This window comes from Peromyscus californicus, unplaced genomic scaffold (assembly GCF_007827085.1).
Source record: "Peromyscus californicus insignis strain IS unplaced genomic scaffold, ASM782708v3 Scaffold_23__1_contigs__length_62951481, whole genome shotgun sequence".
Taxonomy (NCBI): domain Eukaryota; kingdom Metazoa; phylum Chordata; class Mammalia; order Rodentia; family Cricetidae; genus Peromyscus; species Peromyscus californicus.
The window spans coordinates 11,181,596-11,206,367 of NW_026294534.1; the positions used below are offsets into that span (position 1 = coordinate 11,181,596).

General features: G+C 41.1%; 1 protein-coding gene across 2 annotated transcripts in view; it reads right to left on the reverse strand.

The window, feature by feature from the left end:
• Window positions 1-24,772, reverse strand: part of Csmd1 (CUB and Sushi multiple domains 1) — a 1,596,844-nt gene that overhangs the window by 410,993 nt on the left and 1,161,079 nt on the right. For both annotated transcript variants that reach the window (XM_052751771.1, XM_052751770.1), the window contains exon 10: window positions 20,355-20,476. In XM_052751771.1, the coding sequence (XP_052607731.1) occupies window positions 20,355-20,476 (122 nt within the window). The remainder of the gene's footprint in view (window positions 1-20,354; window positions 20,477-24,772) is intronic.

Genomic DNA, 24,772 nt, shown 5'->3' on the forward strand with positions numbered 1-24,772 from the left:
ACCTAATGAAGAAACTTCAGCCAGAAGGTAGGTGGGAACATGGTATCACGGCTCACAAGTGAGCCTTTTGGCTTTTCTTTCAATCTGAATACACTTAGATTTAAACCTTCAATTGTATAGTCAATATAATGGTTAATACTGGTTGCCCACATGACAAGCTTTAGAATCACCTGGAAAAGGGGTGGAGGGATGAACTAAGGGGCATTTCTGTGAGCAAGTTTGCAGACTGGGTTAAATGAGGCAGGAAGACATCCTAAATATTGGTGACACCATTCCATGGGTTGCCGCCCCAGATGGAATAAAAGAGAAGGTGAGTTGGGTGCCAGCATCCATGTGAACAACAACTTTACACTCCTGTCACTATGCCTCTTCCACCATGATGGACTGTATCCTCAAACTGTGAACCAAAATCATCCCCTTCCTTCTTTAAGCTGTGTCAGTCGGGTATTTTATTGCGGCAACAAGGAAAGCTCAGACAGTCTTAAGTTTTCCTGCTATCTTTGAGAATCCCCAGGGGCTGGATCCCTCTTGGTTTTCATGGCTTCTAGTCTTGATATGTAGAAAAGTGGTCTCTGATGCTGTTGTAAGAAGCATTCTAAGACAGCCCTGCATCCTGGTATCTTCCTCGAGGCCATCAAGAGATCTCTTCCAATCAGCTAACAAGCAAGGAATCATCATTAGGATAATCCTTAGCTATAATCCAAGCAGCTTTGCCATATAACACAGGCTGATGGACCACAGAGCCACCTGTCCTGCTCATAGGTCCTAATGCATGCATGTGAGGTATTCCCACATAGTAGAAAGCTCTGTCCCTGTCCTTGGTAGCACAGGCTCTGATATCTCAGCCCCAATGGCTTGCTACAAAAAAACGTAGGTTTGCTTTCAAACCTGATGTATCAATACCAATTCTAATTCTGTACATATGAAATCTACTTCCCATTACAGTGTCTAACTATTTTATAACAGATTTACAAATATAGGCTTTGGCTTCAAGTTCTAACAGCTAAGTGATATTGCTACAATTTGATCTGTGCTGGGTTTCTCATGGGCCCAGGTGCACCGAATGTAGACTCAGCATCAGAATCCAGGTGCACTTTCGGCCAATATAAGTTGGCCAAAGTTACCTGTGAGTAAAGGATCTACATGACCTCAAAGCAGGGCCTCTTTGAGGGTCAGCATTAGTGTGAGGTGGGATCCTGGCTCCTGGTAGAAATTGAGACATGGTGGCCTGGGTGGAATGAGGTCTGTGCTTTACAAGCGTGAACTGCCACCACCATCTAGTGGCAGTGGTTGGAAGTTAGTCATACAGTGACTGTTTCTGGTTCATGATCTTTCGCTGTTCACAAGATTTCTCCATTCATGGGGAGCCTTTCAAACCTCATAAGATGTCGTTTAATAAAACACAAATATGATGCCTGCTGTGTTCTGCAATAGAGCACACATATTATTTGGGATAATTATAATATAAAATAGCCCAAATTAAATCCTTAGGTGTTTAAGAGGTTGGTTCATATATGCACGGGCAATTCCGTTTTTAGTCACTAAAGAACAACACAGATAGTACCAAGTTTGATCTAGAGAAGTCCACTGTCCTCAGGATGTAACTGTGGCATATGCAAGTTTTTCCGGTTAGATCGTGTAGCCTCATTTGTTTCTGATAAATTTCAGATTGATTTGTAATGCTTAACATCTGCACAATTTATGCGTCGCTTCACACATTATCAACAATGAAAGGGTTTTTAAGTTGTAAGCTGTAGCTGGAAATTTAGAAATAAAGAGCAAAACGATATAAATGCGTCTTCCCTTGGCACACGTGCAACCAGCCCTCATCGATTCAATAAACACTTCTAAATATCAATTTAGTACTGCCTCTCCCATATTTCATAATAGAGACTCCCTTTATTAACCTCGGGTATAGTAAATTTTAATACATATTCCTCAATTGCAGTTATTTTTTCACCAAGTTCATTGTTTTCTTCTTCCATTTTAGGGGCACAGAAAGCAGTTTTTCTGCAAGAACATGCCATGAGCCACGATGCACACAGTGGCTGGGGTGACCTTTGGAAGCTTACGTTCTGTCCTAACCATACCTCTTTCTAAAATGCAATCATAGCATCTCAATGAAGTCAGGGTAAAATCCAAACACCTCAATCCAATCAGAAATACCCCAAAGGGCTTCCTACTTCCTTCCTCACCAACTTAGCACCCCTTATGCTTTCTGTCAGTCCCATTCCTGATGCCTGTCAACGACAAGGCAGGAGACGACACCTTTGTCTCCCATGCATGCAGCATGCCCAGCTCTTCTGGCTGCAAGGCTTTAATCTTTGTGACCCGCAGGACCAGAATGTCCTTCTGGAAGCTGTATCTCCTGAGTGGTTAGCTCCCAGCCTCATTGTTACAGAGGATGCCTGTGGCTACGTCAAGGTACCAGCCCCCCCAAGCATTTCCAAACATACATTATCTGCTAGAGGTACCAGTTATAAATCAAAACATCTGTCTCCAGGTTTGTGATTCCATTCACCAGACCCTGACTGTGATGTGGTATGTGTGTGTGCTCTCCAGTCCACAAGTCTAGGCCCACACATGTGTAAGAGAAGCTGGACTGCCCTAGGTGAGGTGAACCAAAACATCTTATTTTGTACCTGTGGGTGATGGTAGAGTTCAGGGGTCACATGACTTGAAGTGATCATGTCAGACATTAGACACCATGTGTGGGTTGTTGATATTTAAAGTGCATACCTTGAAAATGAAACTCTAGATATTTTAATACTGAATTAGCATGGAAATTAATGGGTTGCATTATGACTTATTTTGCTTTTGTGTTTTGAGATCGGGTCTTGCTATGCTGGTAACATAGTCACTAGATAGCCCAGGCTAGCCTTAAATATTTGCCAGCCCTCCTGCCTTGCTTCCTGAGTGTTGGATTGTAGGAATATACCACCACACCTGGCTCATTATGAAATTTTCAGACATATATATCGCTCTACTTTATCCATGGCTCTTTCATTTATGCAAAGGGAAAAATGAAAAGAAAAAAAAAACAACAACCCTAATAGATCCAGAAAAAGGAAGGAAAATCAAGACTCGCTGAGCCACCACGGAAATCTGTAGATAATTTTCCTCCACCATAAGGACTCAGAAGACAATTTTTCCCAATTCAGACACAATTGCTCCATGAATCAACCATAATGACTCTGTTTCTAGTAAAGTGTTCCAATCGAGAAAATCCTCCTAAATTTCCTCTCAGCACACTGCATACATGGAGGAGAGCGGCGATGTAGTGATCCAGTACCGAGCCACGTGGCTGCCTCTGCTCCCTAGCCCTTTTGATACAAGCTGTAGGTATCTCTGTTGTCCAGAGTCAAGCTTTTTTACCTGGAATTTAAGTGGTGTTAAATATAGCACAGTGATGGTTTGGGACAGGAAAAAAAATGCATTTCTCCAATGTTTGGGGCTTAGTAAACTTTGAATTTTAACCAAAGTGTGATTTTACTTCCACCCAAAGGAATGTTCTCAGGTGGCCATGAAAGTTCATGAGCTTGAGCAGGGCACAGACACTTCTTGCTAGGAAGACCCAGGGCTCTGACATTCCCACTATACCACAATAGTGTACCATTTGTTACACACTGAAGCATACCGATTATCCTGTATTCCCATATGCACACACAGACTCATTTTGCCATACAAGCGTTCTCTCAAAACTCCAACCTAGACTCTTACTTCCTATGAAAATTTTCATTGTTTCCTTTTGTGGGACAGCACAGCATCCTAAGTAATCCAGGATGATCCTGTACTCACTGTGTAGCTAATGATGACCTTCTCCCTGCCTTTGCCTCTACCTCCCTCATAAGCCCTTTGATTATGGGCATAGGCTATCACATCCATTTTTGTTTTTGTTTGTGTTTGTGTTTTAGGATTTGTGTGTGTGTGTGTGTGTGTGTGTGTGTGTGTGTGTGTGTGTGTGTGTTAGTAGAGAATCAAATCCTGGACTTAGTGAGTGCTAGGGAAGTAGTCAAAAAAACTGTCCTACGTCCAGAGACCTTAGATGATTGTAAATGATTGTAAGAACTGCAGAACTTACCTCATAACTCATTGCTTATGAGATGGCATGGAGATAGTAATTCTTACTTCCATCTTTGTTCTCAAAGTTTCCAGGGTGATTCTATCCCAGGTTCTCTTGGGTGCCTGATCTAACCTGATCTAACCTGAGATTTGTTGGGATTGGGCAAATTGGGAGGCAGGAGAGGAAGGCAGGGTGCAGAGGCCTGAGGCACATGAGGCAGAGAGAAGGTGAAATGCCATGAACTTTCACCCAGTAATTAGAATCAAGGAATATGTATTTTCCAAGAACACAGCAACATTAGGAGAGACAGGGCATGGGGATAAACCCAGTCTGTATACACTTGAGACCACATGAGGCATTTACAGGTAGAGGCCAGGTACACAATTAACTGCATATGTCTGGGCTTTAGGAACATCTCCAGAGAGAAATCCTGGGAAATACTCAGCCTGCAACTGTGTTCTGAACTTCCAGGTCAAAGTAATAAAAAAAAGGAGGAAATGGGGATGGAGGCAGCCCCAAGTAATCCTGTGTTCACTATGAGGGTGAGAGAGCTGATACAGTAAGAAAAACTAGGAAGCTGTTCCCAAGGAAGCGTACCAAGAGCTATGTGCAGGCCAGGGACAAGAACTGAGAATGTTCCTCCCACTATGGTAGCATGGAGACTGGACACAGCTGCCCAGGGTGACTTTGGTGGTGACAAAGACTTCACCCAGCTGGGCTCAAGGGAGACAAGGGCAGGGTCTAGTGACAGAATACAACTAGCTTTCGAGAGTCAATTTTCTAAAGAGAAATAAATGGTTGGAAGAAGGAAATGGCTGAAGTCTGATCATCTAAGATGTTCTGCTCATCCAGAAAGCAACTGCTCAAGGTAAATACAGATGCTCCAATATTTACTGACTCATAGTTTATCTGAGTTACAGCACACTCCCCTCTAATGTGTCTTCTTGTTCTTCAGCTGTTTTTTTTTCCTTCATTTAAATTTAACAGGTCATTATAAAGTTAATTCCAAAATACACTGTCACCTGAAAGTGGACTTATATCTGATGTTGACATTGGACAAAACCTGTCTGGGAGGTAGCAGAGTCTGTTCGTTCTTACTGTTATAATACAGGTTCTAAGGGTGACACAGGAGGGGTCTGGGTACACTGTCTGTCTGTCTGCTTAAGAGTATGCATGCATATGTGTCTGTGTTCGCAATTAAGCTTTATTTAAGAGAAAAAGGCTGCCTTATTGATTTTCAAAATCCATCTTATTCTTGGAATGCTCCACTCTATCAAAGAGGGTAGCAGTAGTGAATACATTCTTTGACAAAGAAAAATTTATAAAACACTTGGCCACAAGCCATTCTCATCAAGAAGAAATGTTCTCATGATTTATGAATTTGCCAGAATATACAAAGTTCTCATTTAACAATATTCTAATGAAATGTCATAGCAAAGGTGCCAATATAGTTATATTCTTTATTTCAAAAAACAGTTTAACATATTACAGAATAGAAAGTGACATAGAGAGATGGTAACAGTTTCATTTGTATTGAGAGGCTCAGCAAACAGGGGTAGTGGAGGGGAGTAGACACCCTTCACCGTGGTACGAAGTGGAAGCTCTCTGTGGGCACAGCCGAAGTCTGGAAGGAGCAGGAATTGTTTCCTAGTCCCCTCACAGGGCTCTAATCCTCAGGATAGGGCTGGGAAGTCTACGGAAAACAGCATTCTTCTACAACCAAAAATACTTCATCTTGTCTAATTCTTGACTTTTACAAAGTGTTCAAGGCCACAGATGGGTCTGTGGGATCTCTCTTTCTCCTCTCTATCTCCCCCCTCTCTCTTTCTCATCTGATACTTTATCCTCATTTATTTTATGACATAATAATAAGTCTTAATAGCACTGACTAGATTCTAACACATTTTAAGCTGGAGTTCCTGGGGTGGGGGAGCTAGTGGTTTGGGAGAGGTTGTGATATGAAAATGAGTGGCCATTGCCTTTGGGACATCAACATGTCCTGATGCTAATACTGGTAGTGATGAGTCATCACTGGTAGTGATGAGTCCAGGGATAGCCAATGCCCACAATATAGGTCACTTGGCTCTGTGCATTGTCTGTGCCTCATATGAGACAGGGAGGTGGGGGACAGATATCAGAGCTACGATGGCATTATCATTCTGTAATATGTAGACAAACTACACAAGAAAGCAAATAAGCTCTACTTTGCAATAAAAATTAAAAGAGATTTTTTTTTTTCCTTTTGAAGAGGGAATTATTATGTCCTTTCTCAGATTCCTCCTGACACTTAGCTGCCTCTTGTCCTGGGCTTCTCACTGTGCACTCACTGTAATTTCACACACTGTGTTATTAAGTGTGCACCAACTGTTTGAGTTTGCTTTTTTCGCTCAATAAATTCTGCTACTAAATAACTTGCTTCGTGAGCCTTTTCACAGAATGTGACTTTTTTCAACAAAAGCTTTACCCTCGTTGAGACTCCAATAGCCCTTTAAAATAATCAGCCCCATTACTTGTCAAATGGCTGTGATTTGCCTTTGAGTGTCTTCAATTTTGCCAAAGCCAGCATCCTCTGAAAGTCGTTGCTACTGACGGCACATGAATAGCACAATGTGTCTAATAGTCCATGGAAAGCCCGTGACCAGCTGTCCCCTTGATGAGGGACTTCTTTGAGTTCCGTGTTGCTTTACCATACTGAGGTGGCACAGGATTGTGGCTCCTCATCCCCCACCTCATCAATTGTCAGGAGGTGTAGCTCCACCAAATGTATCAATTTCATACCCTATCTCTGGAAGTTTGCTGTGATGAGCCATTGAACAATTTGTCTGGATGACATAAATGATAAAACACTATATAGCACAGGGCATTCCACATCACCATGCTGGTAGACAGTGAAAATGTAAAAAGTACCAGAACACCATTCCCAGTCGGGGTTGGGACAACTCCCACACATCCGTATGTGTAGAGTGAGCTAAGGATCCACAGAGTAGATGGAAGTGCTCTGTAAGCGGCAGCCAGTGGTAGGAATGAGCTCCAGGTCTAGCTTTACAGCAGCCATAAAGAAAAATCAAATGTGAGTCAGGGTAAATACAGGAAAGTCACAAAAACACCCATGGAACTTGTAGACTAGTTGAAGACCAAGTGAGAAGGGAGAAAACATAACTGTAGACACATTGACAAATGCATGTGATGGGCAGCCCTGGGTTTGGGAAGGTGGCCTGTGGGAAGAGCCTAGAGGTGTGGGGGGGGGGGCAGTGGGCTTTGTGGTGCAGGGCTGGGTTAACAGAGCAGAAAGACAAGATGGCCACAAGAATTCAGTGCTTACAGGAGCAGATGCTGAGCCCTGTCTTTGGCACTCTGATGAAAACCAGAAGTGTAGATCATGCAAACCACATCTACAGTATGCTCAGTCCAAGGGCCACCTGACAGGTGCTGGAGAAGCAGCTGGAACATGATGGCATTTGGCCTCTTTGTAGTTTGTTACATTGCTTATATTAACTGTGTTTTAAAACCCAAGTGTGTCTGCTCTGTGGAACCTGTTAGGGCATTGGTTACAGAGTATGAATATGTGGGTAACCAATAGTATGTGAGAAGACCTTGCCAAGTTGGGGGAGGGACAGCGCTGTGCATCCCAAAAGACAGGCCACCGGTAAAGGAGACATCTTCAGGAGGTGTGCACAGAAGACCCCCACAACTGGGCAGCAAGAACAATAGGGCAACCAGGACACCTCAAATATCCTCAGAAGTATGAATCTCAATGATGAGTGGCTGAAGAATGTCTGTAGGAAGGGGAACACTATTGGATGTCAACCGTGGGGTGGTCAGACCTGGAAGAAATGAGCCTTGGCAAGCGTATGGATTATGCAAAACTCAGACCAGGAACCAAGCACAAGGGTAGAAGGAATGCTGAGCAGGCAGGGGACAAGTCAGGTTCTGAGCATTGTAATGCACTGGGGTCCAGGAAGAGTCGGGATGTCTAGATCTAGGAGGACTTGTTGGCTTGGCTCAGTATGTTACTGCTGCTGACTGCACGGGGTTTTCTTTCTGCTCTTGAATTAATCAGGGCATATCTGCGTGGTATCTGAAGATCAGAGTCCCAGTGATTTGAGTCTTTTAGCCAAATGCCTCCAAGGACTAGAGTCAAAAAGGGGCCAGAAGAGAGCAAAGTGGTATCCCAATGCTGGTTTGACTTCCATGCACTGAGTCTCCACTTAAAAATCCCTCATCTGTTAGAAGACACCAAAGACCTAGTTTGCTAAAGTTTCTTGTATTTGTAGCTTATCTTACTTAATCTTACCTCAAGGCAAACTGTTTTTACATATAAATATAAAATCCACAGGTATGTGTTTACCCACTTTGTATGATCGTTTTTAATTGAAATGTGAGGGTTTTCTGTTTAAATTTGTAGCAAGCATGCTTCAAAATTTCTCTTCCTTCTCATTCACATAGCTATACAGCCATCTATACTGAGACACATACATATGCGTGTGTGGGGATGTGCATGTTTGTATGTCCAGGCTGTGACAGAAGGTTGGCACAGACCATCTACAAGGAGGAAACTCAGTTTTGATTCAAAATTTCTGCACACAATCACCTGACTCTACTGGGGCCGAAGGCATGTGGCATAGGGGGCTGTTCATCTCAAAGCAGACAGGAAAGCAGAGAGAAAAACAGAGAAGAGGAAGAGGCCAGGAACAGTGGTCATCCTTTGTGTGAAGACAGGCACATTCCCAGAGACCCACTTCTTCCAATCAATCTTACTTTCCATTTTCCATCACTTTCCAACAGTTCATTTGACAAGGAATCCATCAGTTGAATAATTAATTGTCTAGGTCAGTGTCCTTATAACCCATTACTAAAATCCAACCTCTGAACTTTGCTTTGGGGGTAAAGCCTTCAATACCTGAACTTTTGGGGGACATTCAAACCACAATTGTGTAGCTTTGGGACACAACTGTGGTATCTGATGCTTCTCCAGGAAATACTTAGAGTTGTACACTGTATCACACTGTATGGGGCTCTCCAAGTAGCCATACATGGCATTCTGACAGCTTGTACAAAGCAAACATTTGAATGGGTTGCATTCTTCTGATGTTAAATGAGAGAATGTTAGCACTTCAGTATAACCCCAGCCAAGGACACAACACTTAATAGATGAATGCAGCTAGCAATAAAACAGTACTCTAGATCTTTTCCATCTGTGTTATTCTATACATTCACATACTGCCTAAAACTGTTGATGGAATCCAGTGACACAGATGCAGGAACTATTCAGTACCAAATTCCTAACTAGATTCACAAACAAAAAAATGCTAAAAAAAAAAAAAAAGAATGCCTTTATTATGTCAGGAGGTAGATATGATTCCATGGGTGTGTGTGTGCAATGATTGGTTCTATCCTTTAGCAAAAACTGTCAATCAAAACAAATGAAAACCCCATCTCTCCTATATACCATAAAAAATTCTATTACAAACAGCAAAGACTCAAATATTTTAGTGACTCCACAGTTACCGCAGATCTGAGGAAGTGGGTGCCCTGTGTGTCTTCTTGTCAGAAACCATGATAATTTCATTTCTCTGACTTGAGGGTCTACGAACAGAAACGGTGAGTTCACATTGGGTGGCTCCTATCACAGCCAGCTTTTCAGTTCCAACTCAACATTCAGCATCTCATCACGGAATGGCCTCAGCTGCATAAAAACTGTAGTCCCCCCTTCCTGTAAAGAGGTTCTAAGCTTAGCTGACAGCCATGAGCCACTTCACCTTTCAGCAGGGAAACCCACAAAAGAAAAAAATTACTGGTTCATTAATGAGTCATCTCAGATGATTCTGGGACAACATCTCTCAGGGAATTGCTGCACTTGGCAGAACCCACCCATATCCACCCAGCAGAGTGCTCTCCATTGCCCACCTTGTAAACGTATATGTTGGTGGGAACTCCAGAATACCAGGTTCTATCAAAAAGTAGAGAGCAGCTAGCTGAACAGCCATACGGTATGAAGAGACCAATGTTGTATTGAATATCAAGCACTACTGAGCTTCCTACAGGCAAGTGTACTGGAAGTGTGACACGAGGTCCACATTTTTATGAAAATAGTGATTTGCTTATCTGGGAACATATTAGTTATTCTAGTCAATTTTATGATCTAAATAATATCCAGATGTGTAGGATTTGTGACAAGGAGACAGCTATGCTCCTACCTTAGAACAATATCACACCCTCTTTTAATTATGGTGTCCCATCCCCTGCCACCCTCATGGGATATAAAAAAAAATCTACAACGGGCACTTGGTCCTTGTGGCAATCATATGTTCAGTGGCATTTATTGGCCCTCAGTATTTCCAAATACTCCTCTTGAGAAGGGAAATTAAAGCTGGTGTTAGACATTGATGTGATTTAAAAAGTCATTTAATAATATATTTTGCATGATCAAGGGCCCTTAAGAAGTACCATCTACTGGGTCACATTAAGAAACAAACAAACTGTAGAAATCTGATCTTTATCTGATTATGTGCAAAAGTGCTGAGTGTTATCAACTACATTTTTATAATAATTTCCCTTCACATTCATGTGTTGAAATCCCATCACACCATTTGATGGCACTAGGAGGTAGAGTCTTTGAGAAGTGATTAAGTCATGGCATTGAGCCCTCATGAATAGAATTAGTGCTTCCATAAAAGGGACTCTAGAGACCATCCCAGCCTCTCCTGCAACATGAAGACACAGCAAGAAAGCTACCTATGAACAAGGAAGCCAGCTTTTAACCCATGAAAAATTGGCTGGATTGTTTAATTTGCTAAACTCCAAGAAATATAAGATTATATTTTAAGCCAAAGATCAAACCATACCTAACTAAAACAAACCAAAACAAACAAACCAACTTTGTTTTACTTCAATGAGACAGGATCATGCTTTATATTCCAGGGAAGCTTTAAGACTGTGGTCCTCCTGCCTCAGTCCCCAAGGGCTAGAGTTACAGGTGCCCAGACCTAAACCAAACTATCTGCAGAAGCAGACAATGGGTCAGTATTTTTTTTTCTTGCACTGGGGTTTCTTTTTCTTTGCATGGGACACCTGGCTACAGGTGACAATCATGGAGAGTCAGGTTATCATTGTCCGGTTATGTCAGCTATAACACACAGCCCAGCTTCCTCTGCTCAGAAATAATTCCTTCCTGGATGGAGTGACATGGACCCTGGGTTACCTGAGACAATTTTGATTTTGTGCTATTTTCCAGTTTCTTATTGTCACCCTTTCCTCCAAAATCACTTTAGTTCAAGATCAGAAGTTCAAATCTAGCCTTGATAGACAGTGAGTTTACCACCAGCCTAGATTACATGAGATCTTTCTTGTCTCAAAAAACCAAATATTAAAAAGAAGTTCAAATATTTAATTTCACTTAGTGCAATATCCTCCAACTCCATCCACATTACCAGAAAGAACGCCCTTTCTTTCTTTAGATGGCTAAGTAGATTTCTATTGCATAGACAGAGCACAGTTAGACCATTTTCATTTGTCACTTATGTCCCAATGAAGCTGGGGAGGAAATGAAAACCTTTAATACTAATGTAAAGACTTGGAGAAGCTTAAATTACAACCAAGTACTGAGAACATTACCCTACAAATATGTTACAAATACATGAACATTTCTCTCAGATTCCCCAGGAGATGGGTCAACACTCCCAGTACACAGATGCTCAGGTGTTTTACATAAATAGATGAACTACAGGGCTGCTGAACAAGCCCAGCAGTTAAAAGCAATTGCTGTTCTGGCAGAGGACCTGTGTTTCATTCCCAGTACCCACAGGGCAGCTCACAACTGTCTATGAGTCTTGCTCTGGGGGCTCTGACACCTTCTTCTGGCCTCTGTCAGCACCAGCACCTGCACACATGTAGCATAAACAACCCCCCACAATAAATGAATTAAAAAAAATTATGAAACATAAACATAGTCCACATTTTGCTCCTGTGCATTTAAGACCTATCTCCTCTATATCAACTTATATTAGTTAATAGAATGCACATTTTAGTCATGTCTTTATTACATGTAGCAATACAATATAACTACTATAAATTGATTTAGTGCACTGTTCCAACAACAATAAAAGGCACTTCAATTTTAACAGGTTACTGAATTGAGACACCAACTATATAAGAATGCATGCGTGTGGGAAACCTCCATTAGATCAATTGTTAGGAGAGTCCACGGCCACCCCAAGTATATCAGCTGTGCTGTGTTCGTCACTCTTGCTTTTGTCCCTGAACTTGAAGCTAAGACCCTAGTGCTGCAGATAACATATGCTTCAGGTATAGGACTTGGAGGTATCAAACTGGGACTGACTTGGAAGGCTTCTCCCTGAGGACTAGCTCTCATCGTACCTAGCAGTGCTATACAACTTGCCTAGGAGGAAAAAGAACCAATAGTCCCACCAATCTGTAAAGTCTCTGAACCACAACAATGACCAGCCTGGCAAGATATCCTCAGTAGTGCAATGCTAGCATTTCTATTTTGTGGAGGGTAGCCATAGCAGTGTAATTGGACTTCAGGTCTGCTGAATAGGAGAGAAATCATGCCCAGACCCCATTGCTGAATGTTACAGACCCTACCACCATTTTCTTAGAACAGTATAATTCCTAACTATATTCTAAATATTGAGCACTATCCCAAAGATAAGTGATGCTCACATCTGTGATCAAAAAGGGGTTTCTTGTTCTTTGTTTGTTTACAATAGATGGAGAACACCACAGAAAGACGTAATTGGGCAAATGTACAGAATAAGGGACTGGGGAGCCCAGCCCCATTTTATGCATCTACTATACAACATCAACACCTAAGGGTCAGAAAATATCACAGAAGAGGGGACAGGAAGACTGTAAGTGCTAGAGGATCAGGATGCATGCCGGGAGATTGTATCTTGTAGACATGGCAGGGAAGCTATAGCCATGAAATGTCAACAATATGGTTGCCTACATACCTGCACAATGACAACACCAGAAGGCACGTCAATATGGATAAGGGAAGTTTCACAAGATTTAAATGAAGAGCTACTGGCCATCAAAGGTCCCTGAGAGGAGGGGTCTGTGTGTGTGTATCTGTGTGTATGTAACAATAATAATTAAAGAAAATAGGGTCCTGAATTTGAAAGAGAGTTGGAGGAAGGGCATAGAAGGAGTTGGAGAGAAGAAAGGAGTGTGGAAATGATGTAAATATAGTACACACGTGTGAAATTTACAATAAACAATAATTTTTAAATAAAAATGTAGGTATGCATGCATAGAAAGTCAACTGTATATGAATGTGTATGCATGTATGCATAAAGTCAACTGTACATGAACATATGTGTTTTAAAGTCTGTGTAGTGGACATTGTGAACTTGAGTACACCTCACATTCCAACTGATACCTATGTGTAGGTATAAGCATGTGCATATCTGTCACATACATACATAAATACATGTATAAATACAAGGATTCCCCAGGACTCTGATCATCTGAGACCATCTGTCTTCTCAGAGAGATTCTAGCCATGAACTTTTAGACCAGTTCCTTTTAATTCCTACAATGTACAGCTAAGGTATGCACATTGATTTCTCAGGAACTGATCGCAGCCCCCTCAAGAGTTTTACCTGCACCTTGTAGGACTCTCGGCTGTGTCTATGTGAAATCTGCTTCCATGTTTACCACCTCATTAGTTTTATTGACTTTCAGTGATGGCACCCCAGCAGGAGCAGTGGTAATTGAGTTGCTATAAGTCTCCTTCTGTGCTTAATTAAATTTTCTTGAGAGATTTTTATGTTTTATACTTTTCCGCATGGAGCATGGTATGTAATAAGCACCCCTAATAGTTTCATTTATTAACGGGTGTTTTCTAGCATTCCTTTGAAGCTGACATTATAATACATTGTATGTGTTGTTCATTCCCTTGGGAGGCTTTAAACTCCCTCCACTCATTCTCTTGTACCAGTGACTTTATGTAAACACTTAGTAGAAACAGACATGATGTTCTACAACAACCAAACAAGAGTAAAGGCCAGGGAAGAAAATGCATCATGGAGAGTGAGCTAGAGTCTAAAAACTGGCATCTCAGTGGGCACTGAGAATTTATCTGTTGCATCTTAGTTTTGAAAGCAACCTGACCAGGTCAGACATCCCAGGTCAGTCATTCATGCCCACTGAGGCTGACAGACTCTTCATAGACAGTTCTCCATCCAATCTCCTCGTGAGTCATTGCCTTGGAACAACCTCTCTTGTGCGCATGCACTAGCTCACTTGCTCGCTCAATTCATAATATACCTTCATCACCACACACTTTATTGGGAAACCCACTTATTTGGAATGTCTCCCAAGGAATCAAATTAAGTCTAATTATACTTAATGGCAACGACTGGTGCTTAATTTGGATGGTAATTCTGCTTAATTGAGATGCCTTCAGGTGCCGAAGTAGCACTCTGAGAGTGCTGGTGTGTATGAGTGTATCAACCTGGAATCCTTTACTTCTTCTCTCAACATTTCTACTAAATAAGTGATGCAGGGCGAAACATATTCTGCAATATGCAATTCAGGATATTTATCTTGTTAATTATTGAGGGATCTGCACAATAAAACTCATATATACTATTAACAAAATCTATGTAACAGAACACAAAGCTAACAGAGAAAAGCTGAATTTCATCAATAAAGAAATATTTGAACCTCAGGTAGATCCATGGCATCTGCATTTCCTGGTTTAAATAGCTTTAAGGTTCAGCTTCAAGATGTCCAAGAACATTCTTTTTGCTGTCTCTTTACTTCATGGTTTACATATCCTTTGATATACAGAAGGTTTTTTTTTTTTTAACTTGAAAAATTTATACTGGTAATTCTTGGTGTTGTTTCCTGTACTTAGAGTCCTGTTCAATAACTGTCATCTTTGGCAATGACCTGATATGTCCCCCAAGCTTTTCTAAAGAGTTTTTGAGAGTCTGGTACAGTAGGCTTTTGATTGGCATAGTTTATTTCTGCATGTAGTGACCAGGAGAGGCCTATTTATGGCTTTCTATGTGATGTGGATGGTGAGGTTTTTCCAGGTACTATATGATGTAGAGATCATTAATCCTTCATTGTCTGGGGCTATGTTGCCAAGAAGCAGATGACTGTCTTAATGTAGGTTTACTTCTGAGCCTTCTGTTCCATTTGTCTGTTTTGTGCCCAATCCGTGATGTTTTGTTACCATGGCTCTGTAACACATGCTGAAGCTGATAGCCACGATGCCTCATCATTTCTCTCTTGCTCAGAGTTCATTCATTATTCAGGACCTCATTCATCTGCACTGATGTTCAGTGGGCTTTACTAGTCATGTCAAGACCATAATTGATATGGTTCTGGGAATTGCATTCAATCTGTATATTGCATTTCATCATTTGGCCATTTTAGCATTAGTCCTTTCAATCCTTATAATGGGATTCTTCCTACTGTCAAATATCTTATTCAGTTTTGTATTTTAGAGTTTAATGGATCTTATTTAGGGTTCTTTTACCCTCATTGTTAGATTTATTCTTTTGTTAAGATTTATTATTTTTATTTTGTGTGTAGAGGTGTTTTGCCTGTATGTATGACTGTACACCATGTGTGTGCAGTACTCAAAAAAAAAAAACACACACACATTAGAGGGCATCATATCTCCAGGAACTGTAGCTACAGACAATTGTGAGCTACCATGTAGGTGCTGGGAGTTAAACTTGAGGCTTCCTGAAAAGTTTGTATTTTCTTGAGCCATCTCTCCAGCCCTAGATTTATTAACTATTTAATTTCAAAGGGGGCTGTTTTAGCCACTGTTCTATTCCTGTGAGGAGACACCATGGCCAAGGCAATTTATAGCAGAAAGCATTTCATTGGGGGCTTGCTTGCAGTTTCACAGGATTAGTGCATGATCATCAAGACAAGGAGTGTGGTGACAGTCAAGCAGGCATTGAATTTGCAGCAGAATCTGAGAGCACATATCTGTTCAGCAAGTTGCAGGCAGAGAGAGATGATGGGGGGGAGGGCGGGAGGGAGAGAGAGAGAGAGAGAGAGAGAGAGAGAGAGAGAGAGAGAGAGAATGATGGCCTTGCATGGGCTTTTTCAATATCAAAGCATACCTCAGATGACAAACCTCCTCCAACAAGGCCACACCCACTAGAATAAGGCCATATCTCTTCATCCTTCCCAAACAGTTCTACTAACTGGGACCAAGCATTTAATATGTGCCTATGGGGGCCATCCTTATTCAAACCACCACAAGGCTATTGAGAATGAGATGGCTTTCTGAAATTATTCCTTAGTGAATTCAATATTCATCTATATGGAAGCAAATGATTCTGTGTGAGGATTTGTATCCTGCTATTTGTCACATTGATTTATCATTTTTAATTGCTTTCTGGGCATTGGTTATAGTCCTCTAGTCATAGCATCACACCATCATCCAACAAAGAAATTCCACTCCTTCCTTTCCCATCTGTATTCCTTTTCTTTATTGTGCTTTATCATTATATGTAAATTTAATATAGTACTTGTACATAAATAAGTACTATATTAAATAAAAGTGGAGAAAGTGGACATCCTTCTCATATTCCTGATTATTGAGGAAATATTTAGAGTTCCTGAAGTCAACATAATACAGACTACGGGTTTGTCATATGGAACCTTTGTTGTGTTAAGTTGTAATCATTCAATCCCTAATTTGTAAAGAGTTTTCATTATAAAGATATATTGAACTTCATCAAAGGTTAATTATGCATCTATTGAGCTGGTCTTGACCTCTACCCTTACTTATGTTTCTGTATTTATCTTTTACACATTGATTTTCACATGATGGGCCATCTTTGCATTCCTCCAATGAGGCCAACTTGATCACAGTGAATTTTCCTTCTAACAACAATCAACCAAATTCCGAACTAGCAGAAGAACAGAAACAAGTGAACTTTAGACTCAAAGAATGACACTAAGACAATGGAACAAAGAAGTGCTCTTTTCCAAGATAAAGAAAATTGGCAAACCTTTAGACAACCTAACCCAACAAAAAAGAAAACTCAAATAAATAAAGGAGAGAGTCAAAAATTCTATTACAGTAGGTAGCACTAAAATTCAGAAAATTGTTAAGGAAAATTCTGAGCAATTATATTATGGAACTTTAAAATTTAGAAGAAATTGGTAAGTTCCTAGACTTACATGACTTATAATAATCAAAACTGGAAGATACAAAAATATAAACAGATCAACAATAGGTAATAAGATTGAAGTGATAATAAAAAGTCTCCAGTAGAAGAAAAGCCCATGACTGTATTAATTAACTACTGAATTTATCAGACTTTTGGAGAACTGACACAACTGTTCTTCCAGCTGCTTCATAACACAGAAAAGAGAGAAATGCTCCCAAACTCATTCTCAGGAGCCAGTATCACACAGACAATAAAATCAAGTAAGGACACACAGAAAGGAAAGCTGTGGGTCTATTTCCCTGATAAACACAATTACAAAACTCCTAAATAAAATACTTAAGTCAAGTTCAATGTCATTCTTGATTTTTCCTCTCTCCTGTCACTCATGGCACCTGCTGGAGGGAAGATGTAGGGCAAAGCCCTGGGGGATAGAGAATACTGAACAAGAGACTCAAGACCTGCTCCCCTTCAGCCTCCCTTCCCCACCCTTCTCAACTGGAGCTACATCTTGCTGAGTCTACAGGCAAGGCAACTGTAGGACACATTCTTCAGTGCCTTTAGAACCCTTCTTTTTTCACACTTGCCTTTCCCTACTGGAAGAACTATATATCATTCAGTCCGTTCCTTCATGGCCCCCTATACACAAGTGGTACATGTATATTTTCTCTTTCTCCATGGAAAGGCCTTTAAGGGAGGCTTGGATATGGCTGTTTCTCATGTTTTGTTATCCTGATTGCTGTCAACACAGACTATTTCTTATAGGCCACTCATTGTCCCAAAAGCAGTGCAAAAAAAGGGGTTATAGGTACAGGTGTTCTGCCAGCCATTATTATAGGCATGGTTCTTCTGTGACTAGATTCTTCCATGTTTTTCTAATGAAGGAATGCTGAATTAATTGAATCATTCAATGGTTGAGAGATGGTAGGACCACCATGCACATAGTTTAGGCTGTGTGTGAATGGAAAGGACCCTGAGACCCCTCTCCAGCCAGTAATGTAGCACCAGAGAAGACATAGGGGACAGCCATAGTAATTGAAGGTGTTCAGATATAGAGTTGGCAGGGGACAAGGGATGCAAATGCAACAGTGGGCAAGAAGACCACGTGCTGGCTGGGGTCACCACTTCACTTCTTAGGAGGGGCTCCCCACTTCTGTGTGATCTTCCATGCATTTCTTTTTGCTGAACCATAGGGGATATGTAGACACTAACTAACCCATTTTTTTGATTTATATTGATTCATTCGCTTTAGTTATATTATTGCCAAAATCAAATCCAAGAAAAGAGGTTGTCCTACCTCCTTAATTGCGAAAATAAAACATTTTATGCTTTATAAATGTCACAATAAGACACTTTGGACTGCAATGGCATCTCTTTAGAGAGGACATAAACATGTATTTTTGCTTGTACTGCATGGCAGTAGCGGTAATATATATTTGCCATTAATTCAATTCTACATCTAGCATACCACAAAGCAAGCAAACACAATTGTTTTCCATTTCTTTCCAAAACATTTCCATCTGACTTTCAAGCCTTAGCTAAGCTCTCAAGGTCAAAAGACATAACTTGATAGAGACAACACCGCATATTTCACAAATATGCAGCTGTGGAAATCAAGTAAAGCAAATGTAGATGAGGAACATGGTATGCATGTTAACACCAGTTTAACTAAACTTGGTTTGATAGATATTTAATGAGGCACCCACCCTGCTGACTCCTTGTTTGGCTCTTGCTGGGTATTTTTGCCATTTCTAATTCTGACAGTCTGTAGTGGCTGGTGCTTCTATGGTAACTAGGTTCATGCAGCAACTGTTTCTTCCCAGCGCCTAGTGAAGGAAAATGTTCCTATAGTCTCTTGACAATGCACACTCAGAGGCTCAGAAGGTCTACTAATGTACTCAAGCCCACATGCCTTCTATGTATAGAGCTGACATCTACCGTGTTGACAATAGGCCCTGGGACTAAGCCCTGTCACACAAGAATTCTGCATGCTTTCCTTGGTGTGGATGCTGTCCTGGGAACTGCAAAGCACCAGTGTGTTGAGAGGTTTCATAGCAATACCCGGGGTCTTTGTGGGTTACCACAGCTCAGTAATTCCTTCAGGTTCATGGAGAAAGCCCACACAACTCCCTGCATCTTTACTCATTTCTGTTTATCAAACTGAATATTAATATAAACAATAGCGAAGGTGTTATGACAGAAGTAAGCAAACCCAAATCCAACAGGAATCTGGTGAAAACATCACCAGATATAAACCAGCCTTTCTCTGCTGTGGGGCAGCAACTCAGTAGTGAGACAAGAAATCTGAACATAAATGAGGGGTTTTCTGAGTGCAGAAATGGAGAGGTGGCCACTGCAGAAACAAAATGTCAGGACCACTCAGAAGCTGGCCCAGTTACAAGGCCCAGTAAATTTACAATACCAGAAAGCTATTCCTTTAACAGTGTTTCTTTCTCATAATTGAAATCTGTGTCAGAATACTTTGTTGTCAGTTTCTTAATGACAATGATGTGAAGCCATCCAACCGTTGCAGTCTGCTCTGCATTTTGTTGAGCTTAAGCGTGCATTGAAGACAATTCATTTCATAGCACATAAAACAGATGTGAGTACCTTCCCCTCACCTGTGGTGTAAGAGGTGGCCATAGCATTTTGGGAGACATATGCTAAACTTACAGAGAATGCACACAGTTTCAGGTAGCATGGATATGGGAACCATTTTACCTAATATATTATCACAAGATACTGGGGAAGGTCAGAGACTTGTTAACTTTCAGAGGCGGGAAAAATACCAGCCTTGTTTTGACAACCATACTGGAAAGTCAATGCTGTGACTCTATCCAGCAGAAGAGCTTCCAGCAAAGGGCAGATTCCAGCTAGAGGAAAGGGTTGATGGAACAGGGAGGTCTGACGTGACAAAGATGCCCAACAATGAGGCAGCACAAGGTACCCAGTGGAAGGAATGGTCTCCTCCCTGGCCTGCCAGAAGGGGCAGTGCTGCGTCCTGGCTGTATTCCATGGCTAGGTGAGGGTGTGTGGACACAAGCCATTGTCAGCCATTGGCCAGGCAGTCTGTTAACCAGAGACAGTTACTGACAGCACCCATGTGGGTGGAAAAGCCTTACCTTGTCTGGATCCGTGCTCGTGATGACCCACACACAGTGAGCATTGTCTTCGTACTGCACAGGGTAGTTAGGGGAGGTGATGATACCACTCGGCCCACGCAGGTTTGATCCACATGTCCTGGCTGGAAACAGATGGAAACAATACAATTTGCCCAGCAGTTCATTAGCATGAAAAGGACACCATGTGGAATGCCTTTTCTGAAGTTCTTTTTTTAGGTAGCATACAAAATAATGGGTGTCAATGTGACATTTTCGTAAGTGTGTATAATTGTTCATATTTGTCCCTTTCTGCTCCCTACTGGTCCCCTTCATACTCCAACCCACCCCATCTGCTTTCATGTGTGTGTTCTTTAATATAGGTTCCACATGTGAAAGAAAATAAGCCACATTTTTTTCCTTCCTACCCACTCTCCTCTTCCCACAAGGACCTGGTTCTACATTAATGGCCTATGGATGTATAAGTACACATTTGTATTTAAATCTAGATTATTTGCATGACAGAAAAACATGACATTTTATTTTTTTAAAAAAGATAATTATATCATTTCTCCCTTCCCTTTCCTCCCTCCTAACCCTGCCACATACCCTTCCCCAAATCTTTTTCAAATTCATGGACTCCTTTTTCTTTAATTGTTACATAAATGTGTGTGTATGTGCACATATGTTCCTAAATATATATATCACTGAACAAGCATAACCCTTAACTATATTCTAAAAAGATTTATTTTAATTTATTTGTATGTGCATGTCTGAGTGAGGATGTAAACATGTGAGTTCAGAGGAGAAGGTGCCTGGGAAGCCCAGAAGAGGATATCAGATCCCTGGGAACTGGAATTATAGGCAGATGTGAGCTAACCATTATGAGTGTTGGAAACTGAACCTGGATCCTCTGCAAGAATAGTAAGCCATATCTCCAGTCCCCATGAAGTTTATTTTTAACAGGTCATGATATAAAGTTGGCAAGTGTCTTTTACTCAGCCTTCAGGAACCTTGCCTGATATTTACAATGTGGGTGAGGATACCTTGTTAGAGGATATTTGGAATGACATTGTCACTTGTAGTTAGATTAATTCTGTAGAAAGATTAATATCAAATCAGTCAGTTTCAAATGCCAAATCTGTGGCACAAAACCCCATTTCCTAGGTGCTCATTTGTACGCAGAGAGTCTGTATGTCTATCCATCTGTCCACAGCTACAGTGAGATGCATAAAGGAGCTCAATACGTGGGATTTGGAACCAGTGCCACACCTCACACAGAATGGACTTTCTTCCCCCCATATCTTATTTATGATTCTTATTCTTATTCTTATTAAGAAATTTTTTATTCATTTTACATATCAACCACAGCCCCCATCTCTTCCTTCCTCCCTACAGCCTTTCCTCCTCATTCCCTCCTCTGACAAGGTAAGGCCTCCCATGGGGAGGGAGTCAGCAGAGGCTGGTAGAATCAGCTGAGGCAGGTCCAAGTCCCTCCCCATGCATCAAGGCTGTGTAAGGTATCCCACCATAGACAATGAGCTCCAAAAAATCAGCTCATGTACCAGGGATGGATCCTGATCCTACTGCCAGGGGTCCTCTTAAGTAGATCAAGCTACACAACTGTCTCAGTTATTCAGTAAACTGAGGGTGATGGGGGACAATGGACGGTAGGGGATGGGGGATGAGAACATAAGGGAATGGGATGGTTGAGCTGGAACAGGAACACAGTGGGAGAGCAATGAAAGAGATAATATGATAGAAGAAGACATCATGGGGATAGGGAGAAACTGGGTGCTAGGGAAATTCCCAGGAATTCACAAGGATGACCCCAACTTATACTACTAGCAATACTGGAGAGGGTACCTGAACTGGCTTAATCCCAGTAATCAGATTGGTGAATACCCCAACTGTCATCATAGAATCTTTCTCCAGTAACTGGTGGAAGCAGATGCAGAGATCCACAGCCAAGCACCAGGCTGAGCTTCAGGAGTTCAGTCAAAGAAAGAGAAGAAGGATTTTATGAGCGAGGGCATCAAGATCATCATGATGGGGAGACCTATAGGATGGACTTTTGATGCAGTTTCATCTCTGTTCAGCTTTGTCCTATTTCTCTCAAATGAGTATGGTGGATGCAATGCTAAAGTCTCATTCAAGGCTTAGCATCTATCTCCCCCAAACTATGCCAATTCTAATAGCACAATGAAGAGAGAACCTTGAGTGTATTGTGCCATTAAAACCTTAAACAAAACAGAAATGATGACTCCAAAAGCAAAGGAAGCCATCATTGTCTTTTTCTTCATCTTGAGGCTAAAATGAAAAAAGCAACTGGAGCCTAGAAACCATAAACAGATGAAAATGGCATAGTTTGTGATTAAAAAAAAAAAAAGAAGTATTTCAATTGCCCTCTTCTTTCTCAAAGTTATATTTTCCAAAATCAATGGGATAACTTGGAAATCTAATATCAGTGTGGGTTCTGGGCTGGATATTAATAACTCAGACTGGGTTTGGGAAAAAAACAAAAAGGCTACTTTTATGAGAAAGTACATGCAAAGATATGCACTCCATTATCTTAGATGCTGTCATTCAGAGAGCACACCAGGCTGTGGGCCAAAGATGGATGCCCCAACATTGCAGAGGAACCTTGGAGTGACTATCCAGGCTGCCAGATGCCCTGTCATTTCTTAGTTTTGAAAGTTGTTTGTTCTGCACTTCCAATTTACTCAGGTAATATTAAGTCCTTCTGAGGTCTTTGATGGAGGTGAAGACTAGGTAGTTATAGTTTTCCTTAGTTATAATGAAAGGCAAATTAGGTACAAAACTTTGGACTCACAAAGATAGGATTAATAACGGAGTATTTTCTCTAAATTTGCCAAATGCAAAAGGACTGGACATTATGAATGCAATTTTTTTATTTTTTTTGGTTTTTCCGAGACAGGGTTTCTTTATGTAGCTTTGCGCCTTTTCTGGATCTCACTTTGTAGACCAGGCTGGCCTCGAACTCACAGAGATCCGCCTGGCTCTGCCTCATGAGTGCTGGGATTAAAGGCTTACGCCGCCGCCACCACTACCACCAGCCATGAATGCAATTCTTACATGATAATTGTTCTTATTGTAATATAGTTTTACTATGTTAAAGTTAGAGCCCTTTCCTCATTTAGAAAAAAAGGGTGAAATATGGAATATTCCTTTACACTGTGTAAAGGGATGTCACCATGATTAGTTTGTTAAAGATGTGAATGGCCATTAGTTAGTCAGAAAGAGGTTAGGCATGACTTTTGGGGACAAAGAGCTCTGGGAAGAAGAAAGGAGAGGTAACAAGATGAATGCAGGGAGAGCAAGACATGCAGGAAGAGAGAGAAAAGCTACAAAGTCATGTGGTAACATGTAGATGTATAGAAATGGGTTAATTTAAGTTATAAGAGCTCACAGCCTGGGTGGTGGTGGTGCACACCTTTAATCCCAGCACTCAGGAGGTAGAGCCAGGCTGATCTCTCTGAGTTTGAGGCCAGCCTGGTCTACAGAGCGAGATGCAGGACAGGCACCAAAATTACACAGAGAAACTCTGTCTCAAAAAGCAAAAACAAACAAATAAACAGACAAACAAGCAAACAAAAAAGAGCTAACAGGACAAGCCTAAGCTATAGACTGAGTTTTCATAATTAATAATGTCTGAATTTATCAGATGTTACTGGACTGGACATTGTTAATATATATAATGGAGTTTTTATCTGAATCTGTCAAATGTTAGTTGACTAGATATCGTTAATGTAATCTTGACTGTGTATATTGTATATACTTACTGGGGATGTCATTATTGGGGAGCAGACAGTCCTGATGGAAATGTCCAACTACACCAGGACTCTCAATGGATTATTCTAGACACCTCCATACAGAGAACACATCTGGCCATCCAGTGGATTAGTCTAGACACCTTCCCACAGAAAGTACACATGGCCACCCAATGGATTATCCTAGACACCATCATACAGAGAGCATACATGGCCAACCAGTAGATTAATCTAGACACATTCATACAGAGAGCACTCCTGGCCACCTAGTTCATGATCTGTTCATTATCTATTCATAACCTATGCTTTCTCTCTTCCCACTGTGCCTTGGCTGATGACATATTCAGGCCAGTTAGTTTCTAGGAAACTCAACTTCAAGGGTTAATAATATAGGTCTCCTGTCCTGCAATGGCTAGCTGGTAGGGAATTCAGGAGCCTCCACTGTCCCCAGCAGTAATATACAGTCTCCTCTCTAGTCTATACTCATACTAAAATAGTTTAAAATGTGACTATTCTTGGAAGAAATACTACTCCTTTGTAGAAGTCATTTTTTTCCCCACTGTTTCTATTTCTCCACAGTTTTCTTTGTCTTCTCAGGCTGTAAGTCTAGGACTTCTGTTTACTTGATGATACATACTCAGCACTAAGAAT